Genomic DNA, 12080 nt, shown 5'->3' with positions numbered 1-12080 from the left:
AAGAATATAACTACTATAACACTGCTCCTACGTACAAGAATATAACTACTATAACACTGCTCCTACGTACAAGAATATAACTACTATAATACTGCCCTTATGTACGAGAATATAACTACTATAATACTGCCCCTATGTACAAGAATATAACTACTATAATACTGCCCCTATGTACGAGAATATAACTACTATAATACTGCCCCTATGTACAAGAATATAACTACTATAATACTGCTCCTATGTACAAGAATATAACTACTATAATACTGCCCCCTATGTACAAGAATATAACTACTATAATACTGCCCCTATGTACAAGAATATAACTACTATAATACTGCCCCCTATGTACAAGAATATAACTACTATAATACTGCTCCTACGTACAAGAATATAACTACTATAATACTGCCCCTATGTACGAGAATATAACTACTATAATACTGCCCCCTATGTACAAGAATATAACTACTATAATACTGCTCCTACGTACAAGAATATAACTACTATAATACTGCTCCTATGTACAAGAATATAACTACTATAATACTGCCCCCTATGTACAAGAATATAACTACTATAACACTGCTCCTACGTACAAGAATATAACTACTATAATACTGCCCCCTATGTACAAGAATATAACTACTATAATACTGCTCCTATGTACGAGAATATAACTAGGGGTCCACCATATACCTCTTATGCTCCAAGTATAATTCATAACCACAGACGCACAAACCAAAAGGTTTTTAAGTGCAATATGAAGCCAAGTATTATCGGAGTGCTGTGGAGGCGCACGGTGACCCTGGAAGAGGAGGAAGAACACGCAGGTGAAGTAGGAACACTAAGACATCACTTCACCCAAAACCCTAATTTCAGTTGTTTTTGACAAAACAATTGATGAAACTGAACACTACATCAGGTCGGGATCACTTCTGGCTCCATTCACATTTACTGTTTTAAAAGCCAAAATGCGCTGCTCGTCACATACAGCCCGTCCCAAATACACAGCACGAAGGACTACAGAGGACGACCGAATAATGTGGAAAATGAGGAGGAACCTCCCGACCTCATCAGTGGAGACAGATAAAGGAGCGTTCGCAAACAAATAATCAATAGTTACTCTCTTTTACATAATATAAGAAAGCACGCAAAACAATAAAGTGTGATACGAAGTCCAGAAACCCATGTATCTATTATTCCACAGCACGGACAGGAGACACAATACAGGTTATATTGCAGCCTGTTAGATAAGGTAAACAGAGGTGCAAACAGCCACTGACAGAAGTGTGAACACAGGCAAAACTGAGCCGCACAATGAATACATATACAGCTGAAACCAGAAGTTTCCCACCGATCTCAATAAAGACACATCTGCAGGTTTTTCCCTTTTCTCTCTATACAGATACGTCTGCAGGTTTTTCCCTCCGCTCTCTATACAAACACATCTGCAGGTTTTTCCCTTTTCTCTCTATACAGATACATCTGCAGGTTTTTCCCTCCGCTCTCTATACAAACACATCTGCAGGTTTTTCCCTCTGCTCTCTATACAAACACATCTGCAGGTTTTTCCCTCCGCTCTCTATACAGACACATCTGCAGGTTTTTCCCTCCGCTCTCTATACAGACACATCTGCAGGTTTTTCCCTCCGCTCTCTATACAGACACATCTGCAGGTTTTTCCCTCCGCTCTCTATACAGACACATCTGCAGGTTTTTCCCTCCGCTCTCTATACAGACACATCTGCAGGTTTTTCCCTCTGCTCTCTATACAGACACATCTGCAGGTTTTTCCCTCCGCTCTCTATACAGACACATCTGCAGGTTTTTCCCTCCGCTCTCTATACAGACACATCTGCAGGTTTTTCCCTCCGCTCTCTATACAGACACATCTGCAGGTTTTTCCCTCCGCTCTCTATACAGACACATCTGCAGGTTTTTCCCTCTGCTCTCTATACAGACACATCTGCAGGTTTTTCCCTCTGCTCTCTATACAGACACATCTGCAGGTTTTTCCCTCTGCTCTCTATATAGACACATCTGCAGGTTTTTCCCTCTGCTCTCTATATAGACACATCTGCAGGTTTTCCTCTTTGCTCTCTATACAGACACATCTGCAGGTTTTCCTCTTTGCTCTCTATACAGACACATCTGCAGGTTTTTCTCACTATCTGACATGAAATCAGAATAAACCTTTCCCGTCTTAGGTCAATTAGGAACCAAAATTATTTATATTTCCAAATGCCAGAATAATGAGAGATAGAGAATGTTTTCAGGCATTTTTCTTCCTTTCTGCACAGTGAAGTTCCCTCCATGTCATTAGTATTTGGTGGCATTGCCCTTACACTGTGTGACTTGGGGGAAATGTTTTGGATCCTTCCAGAAGCTTCTCACAATAGTTAGTGGATGGTCCGATTCCTCCTGACAGATCTGGTGTAACTGAGCCATCTTTGGAGGTCGCCGCTCGCATTGGACCTTTCAGATTTGCCCATGCATTTTTAATAGGATTGAGATCAGGGCTTTGTGATGGCCAATGTCCAAAACATTGACTTTCATATCCTTAAGCCACAGTAGGCAGTAGCTTCAAGTCATTGTCCATTTGGAAGACCTATTTCCGCCCAAGCTTTAAGTTCCTGGCTGATGTCTTGAGATGTTCTTCAGTATTGCCACATAATCTTCTTTCCTCACGATGTCATCTATTCTGTGAAGTGCACCAGTCCCTCCTGCAGCAAAACAACCCCACAACATGATGCTGCCGCCCCTTATGTCACAGTTGGGATGATTCTTAGGCTTCAAAGCATCTCCATTTTTTCTCCAAACGTAACAATGGTCATTATGACCAAACAGTTCCCTTTTAGTTTTGTCAGACCACAGGACGTCTCCAGAAATTAAGGTCTTTTTTCCTGTGTGCATTTGCAAACATTAATCTGGCTTTTTTCTATTTATGTTGGAGTAATGGCTTCTTCCTGGCAGAGTGGTCTTTCAGCCCATGTTGATACAGTACTTGTTTCACTGTGGATAATGACACAATCTTACCAGCTTCCGCCAGCATCTTCACAAGGTCTTCTGCTTTTGTTCTTGGGTTGATATGCACATGTCTGCCCAAAGCACGATCATCTCTGGTACACAGAACCCGTCTCCTTCCTGAGCGGTATGATGGCTGCACATTCCCATCTTGTTTGTACTTTCGTATAATTGTTTGTAAAGATGAAAAAGGCTCCTTCAGGTATCTGGAAATTGCACCCAAGGATGAACCAGACTTGTGCAAGTCACAATTCTCTTCCTGAGATCTTGGCTGATTTCTTTTGACCTTTCCATGATGCTGCACAAAGAAGCCGTGTGTTTCAGGTGTGCATTATACACATCCACAGGTGTGTCTCTAATTAACTCAGATGTTGCTATTAAACCTATCAGAAGCTTCAAAAGACGTGACATCATCATATGGGCGGTCCCATATTGTTTAAAAGGCATAGTACTCTTAATGTATGGAAATTTTAACTTTGCAGAAAGTAATAAAAATGCCTGAATATAACTGCTATAATACTGCCCCTCAGTACAAGAATATAACCACTATAATAATGCCCCCTATGTCCAAGAATATAACTACTATAATAGTGCTCCTATGTACAAGAATATAACTAGTATAATACTGCCCCCTATGTACAAGAATGTAACTAGTATAATACTGCCCCTATGTACAAGAATATATATATATATATACACTATAATGCTGCTCCTATGTACAAGAATATAACTACTATAATACTGCTCCTATGTACAAGAATATAACTACTATAATACTGCTCCTATGTACAAGAATATATATATATACACTATAATGCTGCTCCTATGTACAAGAATATAACTACTATAATACTGCCCCCTATGTACAAGAATATAACTACTATAATACTGCTCCTATGTACAAGAATATATATATATACACTATAATGCTGCTCCTATGTACAAGAATATAACTACTATAATACTGCCCCCTATGTCCAAGAATATAACTATTATAATACTGCTCCTATGTACAAGAATATAACTACTATAATGCTGCTCCTATGTACAAGAATATAACTACTATACTACTGCCCCTATGTACAAGAATATAACTACTATAATACTGCTCCTATATACAAGAATATAACTACTATAATACTGCCCCCTATGTACAGGAATATAACTGCTATAATACTGCCCCTATATACAAGAATATAACTACTATAATACTGCTTCTATGTACAAGAATATATCTACTATAATACTGCTCCTATGTATAAGAATATAACTACTATAATACTGCCCCTTATATACAAGAATATAACTACTATAATACTGCCCCTATATACAAGAATATAACTACTATAATACTGCTTCTATGTACAAGAATATAACTACTATAATACTGCCCCTTATATACAAGAATATAACTACTATAATACTGCCCCTATATACAAGAATATAACTACTATAATACTGCTTCTATGTACAAGAATATAACTACTATAATACTGCTCCTATATATAAGAATATAACTACTATAATACTGCCCCCTATGTAGAAGAATATAACTACTATAATACTGCCCCCTATGTAGAATAATATAACTACTATAGTAATGCTCCTATGTACAAGAATATATCTACTATAATACTGCTCCTATGTATAAGAATATAACTACTATAATACTGCCTCCTATGTACAAGAATATAACTACTATAATAGTGCCCCTATGGACAAGAATATAGCTACTATAATACTGCCTCTATGTACAAGAATATAACTACTATAATACTGCCCCTATTTCCAAGAATATAACTACTATAATACTGTCCATATGTACAGGAATATAACTACTATAATACTGCTCCCTATGTACAAGAATATTACTACTATAATACTGCCCCTATGTACAGGAATATAACTACTATAATACTGCTCCTATGTACAGGAATATAACTACTATAATACTGCCCCCTATATACAAGAATATAACTACTATAATACTGCTCCTATGTACAGGAATATAACTGCTATATGTAGGGTGAATCTGTCGTTTTCTTTCTCGGAGATTGTGGAGCAGGATTCATTTTTGCAGCAATTAACCTACAGTCTATTTCCGGCTCTGACTAGCGCCAAACATTATTAATAACTTGTCATCTTTACTTAAGTGCAGACATTTGCAGGATGACGCCTTTCGGATGTTTCTTCTGCCTCTGCCAAGCTCATTCTTCGTACTTCGGTCACAGTTAATCTACAAAATGTTCCTCATCCCAGTTTAGTCTCTGTCACCGGACAATCTCTGGCTCTTCGCTCGCTCCTCAGCAGTGCGCTTGCTATTTTGGGACATGATGTACAGTTTGGCGATATGTGATCAGGCGCCAGCTGGCGAGTAATGGTGTGACCGGCGTGATTAGAAATCATGGTGTATGTAGGACATGTGGACGTCTTGCTGGACGGACGTCTGGGCAGTTCTTACACAAACACATGTCATCTTCTCGCGTTTGTCTTGGAACCACATGAGACGGAAGAAGATGAAGATCTGGTTGGACGATCTCTATAGAAAACCTTCCCTCCTTTGAAGTGGATGATGTGGACATGAGACGTTTCTACCCCGAGACTCTGCACCAAGACGTTTCACGTGGATTGACCCCATAAGAACATGAATAGAAGCATCCGCGCTCCGCGATGTATAAACAGCCCAAAAAGAAAAGCAGAAAAGGTTTTCAAATAAATATTTTGCCAAAACTCGAATCCACAATGGATCTGCTGTAGCTCCATAAAAAGGTTGTCTGTGTAATGATGAAGCCCACCCCCGAGGTGTCGTTCCACTGAGCAGGGGCGGGTCTACAGCGATCAGTTCATGGTTCTGCTCCTCCCTTGAGGACGGACGGCTGCGCTGTCATGAAGAAGCGATGGATATGTACAAGGTTTTGTTAATTAGTATATGTCAAATCAACGCCAGGACCCAAGGTTTCCAGATGGCCGGACAGTTTGGGGCCAGACGAGCGGTGGGACAGCCGGGGGCGGACGAGCGGAGGGACAGAAGGGGGCGGATGAGCGGCGGGACAGGTTGGGGCCGGCCGAGCGGCGGGACAGGTTGGGGCCGGCCGAGCGGCGGGACAGGCTGGGGCCGGCCGAGCGGCGGGACAGGCTGGGGCCGGCCGAGCGGCGGGACAGGCTGGGGCCGGCCGAGCGGCGGGACAGGCTGGGGCCGGCCGAGCGGCGGGACAGGCTGGGGCCGGCCGAGCGGCGGGACAGGCTGGGGCCGGACGAGCGGCAAGACAGGCTGGGGCCGGACGAGCGGCAAGACAGGCTGGGGCCGGACGAGCGGCAAGACAGGCTGGGGCCGGACGAGCGGCAAGACAGGCTGGGGCCGGACGAGCGGCAAGACAGGCTGGGGCCGGACGAGCTGCATGGTCACTGTGACCGGATTGTGGGTACACAGCGAGCTGCGATGCTCTGCGTGTTCTCACACCTTCCTATCGGACCTGGGATTGGGTTACAGTCGCTCTTCTGTAGGTGCGGACCAGACAGGATAGCCCAGCACACATCACTGAGCGATGGCTGACCATGACCCTGTTCCCAGTATGCAGGTTGTCCTTCACTGAACACTGGTATATACCAGCCTTTCCATACTGAACATCGTATAGCAGGAACACCCTACAAGATGTAAGGAATCGCAGTGTACACCGCAGCCGCCATATCACAAGGGACTATATCACGGAAGGGCATGCAGCATTGTCTGTATCTAGAGACCTAGAGCAGACGAGTGGCAGAATCCTATTAGACGCTGGACAGATCTGCTGCGGCAGCACAGCACGCTGCGTCATGGGTACGGTAAATATAACCGCCCCCACAGGAGAGGACGACGCGGGGGGATAATGCGGCTATTAATACTCCGCGCTCTGCGTTGGCGTCTCCTCTGCCGGCTAATTCCAGGAGACAGGTAGAGGCTTAATCTGGTGACTGGACGTAAAAGCCGGCGAGATAATCTCCCCATCCCGGCCGTCCTGCCTCTGCCCTCCTGATAAGCGGTATTACAGATTAGTCCTCACTTACGTAGATGGACTTGGCCCGATGAGGGGATAACCCTGGCACCCGTCTCCTAACCTCTGTCCGCTGACTCCTCGCAGGAGCGTCCGACATGCCAGGATTCTGGAAAATCTGACTAAACCGAGCCAAAATGAATCTCAGCCGACTGCGGCGAAGAGGAGGCGGCGGTCCGGAGGGGTCCGACATGCGAGGAATATTGCACTAATGGTCGGATACATACGTAGAGTCACCTTGTCCTCCATGATGAAAGAAACATTGCATAACCCATAATCCGAAACATTTGTAAAATGTTGCGGTCAGAGATGGACACCAGCATTTAAGCGGTTAAACAGCAGTGATCAGAGCTAGCTCCGGTAGCTGCTAACAGGCAGGCGTCGGCTGTATAACAGGCTGAGCAGGCTCCATGCTCCCGCACCTGATACAGGATCCACTGGTACAACGCCTGTTGGGAAGGGGTTAAATCAGTTAATGACGTGAACATAGTTGTATGACTTGTTACAATGTAGTGGATGTGATAGATTGTAACCGCAAAAATGGCGCTGTCCCTGGATCTCACATCACACTGGTGGAGGCTGAGATACGAGGCGCTGTTTGCAGAGATCTCGCTGCTGTCCCTGGACCTCACCTCACACTGGCGGAGGCTGAGATACGAGGCGCTGTTTGCAGGGATATCACTGCTGTCCCTGGGCCTCCCATCACACTGGTGGAGGCTGAGATACGAGGCGCTGTTTGCAGGGATCTCGCTGCTGTCCCTGGGCCTCCCATCACACTGGTGGAGGCTGTGATACGAGGAGCTGTTTGCAGGGATCTCACTGCTGTCCCTGGACCTGCCCGTGATATGTAGGAGAGGCGGATATCCTCCTGGTTACTAACCTGTCAGATCCGTTCCCTCTGGAAAGATGAGGAGCTGCAGCGGTTCCTTAATGTCACAGAAGTAATCCAGCATGGCCTCAAAGTGGCTCTTGTCTTCTTCCCATTTCCTGCGGATGAAAATGAAGGCGGCGACCTGCATGGCCCAACCTAGACGGGACGAGAAACGAGACGGCATCAGCTGCAGCCGGGAATAGGCCTGTGCAGAGGAATACATTCTGTCATTCTCTGTTATCAGCCAGGAGATCTCACAATCCCCTGGAAACCATCCATATGTGTGACTGAGGTCAGCTGTAGTGCCATCACAGGCTGCAGACCATGGGTGTAGTAGTGCTTTACATACAGGGAGATCCAGGTGTGAATGCAGCCGTACAAAACACGCCCAGATTACTAGTTACATTGTGTCTGCGGCCTGGAAAGAGGAGGGGCGCCCAGCCTGTGGATGGGAACAACGGCGTCACTCACTGACAGCAAGCAGAGCGCTTGAAAATAAATAAAAAAAAAAAAAAAATTATATTATATCTAAATAAATAAATAAATAAATAAATAAATAAATATATATATATATATATATCCTGGCCCCTGATGAATAAGTAGAAATCTTGCACTTTTCATTGTGATCGCAGGGGCTTTTTTTTTATTTTTTAAATGTTACCTTCCTATTTCAGGAAGCACATGAACATTAGCCACAATGAAGAGTGAGGTCCTATCTTATGTACTGATGCATCTAATGAGCGTGTGAAAAAAATCACTATGAAAAGGAGGAGGTGAGCTGTGATACCACCTATTGTGACTGGTGGATCCTGTGTTATACACTGTATATAGAGGTGTTACCAGTCATTGTACCGGAGGAGGAGGTGAGCTGTGAAATCATCTATTGTGACTGGTGGATCCTGTGTTACATACTGCATAGAGAGGTGTAACCAGTCATTGTACAGGAAAAGGAGGGGGGTGAGCTGTGACATCATCTATTGTGACCGGTGGATCCTGTGTTACTGTATATACTGTCTATAGAGGTGTTACTAGTCATTGTACTGGAGGAGGAGGGGGTGAGCTGTGACATCACCTATTGTGACTGGTGGACCCTGTGTTATATACTGTATATAGAGGTGTTATCAGTCATTCTACACGGGGAGGAAAAGGTGAGCTGTGACATCACCTATTGTCAATGGTGGATATGTTATCTATTATATATAGAGGTGTTATCAGTCACTGTACAGGAGGAGGTGAGGTGTGATATTACCTATTGTGAATGGTGGATTCTGTGTTATCACTAAAGCTGGTGTCACACTAAGCGACAGCGACGTCGCTGTTACGTCACCATTTTCGGTGACGTAACAGCGACCTTGTAAGTCGCTGTTATGATCGCTGCTTAGCTGTCAAACACAGCGACGCAGCAGCGATCATAACGTCGCTGTGCTACATGTGCAGAGAGCAGGGAGCCGCGCTTAGCGCTGGCTCCTTGCTCTCCTAGGTACAGTACACATCGGGTTAATTAACCCGATGTGTGCTGCAGCTACATGTCACAGTGCAGAGAGCAGGGAGCCGCGCGCACTGCTTAGCGCTGGCTCCTTGCTCTCCTTGCTACAGTACACATCGGGTTAATTACCCGATGCGTACTGCAGCCACATGTCACAGTGCAGGAGCCGGCACTGGCAGCAAGAGCGGAGGCTGGTAACCAGCGTAAACATCGGGTAACCAGGGAAAGGTCTTCCCTTGGTTACCCGATGTTTACGCTGGTTACAGCTTACGGCAGCTGCCAGTGCCGGCTCCTGCTCGCTTCATTTCGTCGCTCTCTCGCTGTCACACACAGCGATGATTTTCGGTGACGTAACAGCGACCTTGTAAGTCGCTGTTATGATCGCTGCTTAGCTGTCAAACACAGCGACGCAGCAGCGATCATAACGTCGCTGTGCTACATGTGCAGAGAGCAGGGAGCCGCGCTTAGCGCTGGCTCCTTGCTCTCCTAGGTACAGTACACATCGGGTTAATTAACCCGATGTGTGCTGCAGCTACATGTCACAGTGCAGAGAGCAGGGAGCCGCGCGCACTGCTTAGCGCTGGCTCCTTGCTCTCCTTGCTACAGTACACATCGGGTTAATTACCCGATGCGTACTGCAGCCACATGTCACAGTGCAGGAGCCGGCACTGGCAGCAAGAGCGGAGGCTGGTAACCAGCGTAAACATCGGGTAACCAGGGAAAGGTCTTCCCTTGGTTACCCGATGTTTACGCTGGTTACAGCTTACGGCAGCTGCCAGTGCCGGCTCCTGCTCGCTTCATTTCGTCGCTCTCTCGCTGTCACACACAGCGATGTGTGTGTCACAGCGGGAGAGTGACGATGAAAAAATGAAGCTGGACATTCAGCAACGACCGGCGACCTCACAGCAGGGGCCAGGTCGTTGCTGGATTTCACACACAGCGACAGCGACGGGACGTCGCTGCAACGTCACAGAAAATGGTGACGTAGCAGCGACGTCGTTGTCGTCGTCGTTATGTGTGACACCAGCTTAACTGTACAGGAGGAGGACAAGGTGAGCTGTGACATCACCTATTTTGAATGGTGGAGTCTGTTATTTACTGTATAATAGAGGTGTTATCACTCATTGTAAAGAGGGAGTAGGTGAGCTGTGACAGTGTGAATGGTGGATTCTATTTTATCTACTGTATATAGAGATGTTAGCTGTAATTGCAATCCTACCTATGATGATTATGAGACTGCTAAAAAAGTCTTCTATAAAAGGTGTTATCAGCCATTGTACAGGAAGGGGGAGGAGGTGAGCTGTGACATCACCTATTGTGAATGGTGGATCCTGTGTTATCAGCTATATATAGGGACGTTATCTGAAATTGCAATCCTGCCTATAATGATTATGAGACTGGTGAAAGGCCTTCTGTAAAGTATTATCAGTCATTGTACAGGAAGGGGAGGAGGAAGAGGCGGGGAGCTGTGACATCGCCTGCTGTGATTAGTGAATCTTCTGTTCTCAATCATTGTAATCCTGACTTTGCGGATAAGAAAACTGCTGAAAACTCTTCCTAAAAGAAGAGAAGTACGAGCCTAAAATAGCCCCAGTGCAAACATTGCAAGATTAACACACAGAACACAAGGTGATTATTCCCTTCATATTTCAGGTAACTAAAAAGCCAATAAGTGAGCGTCGCGCTGCGGGGGGATGGGGTCCTGTGGGGGTCACATCCAGATTAAGCAGCTGATAGGAGCAGGTATAACAGGAGGGGGGTGCACGGAGCAGAGCGCGGCGCAGCCTCTGCCTTATATAGTCACTTTCTAGGATTTCATGGATTTCACGCACTCTTCATTTGACCATTAAAGGTAAAATACGTTCCAGCTGCAATCTAACAGCACCAGCTGATGACTGCACGAGGGAAGATTCGGGAGGAAAGGGGGGAAAAATCTGCTGGAATCTTGGCATAAAGAAAACAAACAGAACAATCCGAGGAAAACAAGCGAGCGAGGAGAATGCGGAAAGGGAAGAGTGCACCTTAAAGGGACAGACCCCGCTTTACACCCGCGCAGTCTACGGGGCCGTGCAAACTTATGTTTTCCATACAGAAGACGACGTGTCCTACTCCGGGGTCCCATCTCTCCTATTAAACCGAGTGGGTCTGCAAAAAGGACGAAAAGCAGACACATGCCAGTATTCACAGACCGGATGCTGGGAAGTTTATATTGTAACAAACAAGAAAAGCGAATGAGACACAGATGGAAAAATAAATAAAAAGAGCCCAAAAAAAAAGCGGACCGGGTGACGTATTTAGTTGTGGTTGCATTGACGTTATTTGAGCCAAATTCTGATTAATTTAGTCCATTTTTACTCCTTACTTCTACTGGGGTGAGAACTGGAACTTTGAGACTTTATAAAAGACGCCATTCATATATCTGGCCTCAAATGTTACCAATTTTTGCGCAAAAACGACATGAAACAAAATAAGTTGATTATAAAGGGACCTCCAGCCATCATTTGTAATTAAACCTGCTGATAAAGTGAATGAATATTCCCCTGCACTACCTCCTCTGGAGAAATGAAGTATTACACGGAGTCCATTCATATCAATGGCTTGTCTATGTAATGTAAGAAAGGACCGGAGTCCACAGGGAGAGATGATAATAATAATATTTATTAAT

General features: G+C 45.0%; 1 protein-coding gene across 3 annotated transcripts in view; it reads right to left on the bottom strand.

The window, feature by feature from the left end:
• The window catches only part of LCLAT1 (lysocardiolipin acyltransferase 1), a 130957-nt gene that overhangs the window by 87670 nt on the left and 31207 nt on the right, over window positions 1-12080 (bottom strand). For 2 of the 3 annotated variants that reach the window (XR_012751566.1, XM_075339049.1), the window contains exon 4: window positions 7939-8085. The exons of the other annotated variant lie outside the window; for it this stretch is intronic. Coding sequence is in view for 1 of the 2 variants with exons in the window: in XM_075339049.1 (XP_075195164.1) it covers window positions 7939-8085 (147 nt within the window). In the remaining variant the exon portion in view is untranslated. The remainder of the gene's footprint in view (window positions 1-7938; window positions 8086-12080) is intronic. 3 annotated transcript variants of the gene reach the window in all.

This window comes from Anomaloglossus baeobatrachus, chromosome 3, assembly GCF_048569485.1.
Source record: "Anomaloglossus baeobatrachus isolate aAnoBae1 chromosome 3, aAnoBae1.hap1, whole genome shotgun sequence".
NCBI lineage: Eukaryota > Metazoa > Chordata > Amphibia > Anura > Aromobatidae > Anomaloglossus > Anomaloglossus baeobatrachus.
This window is presented reverse-complemented; position numbering and strand designations above follow the sequence as displayed.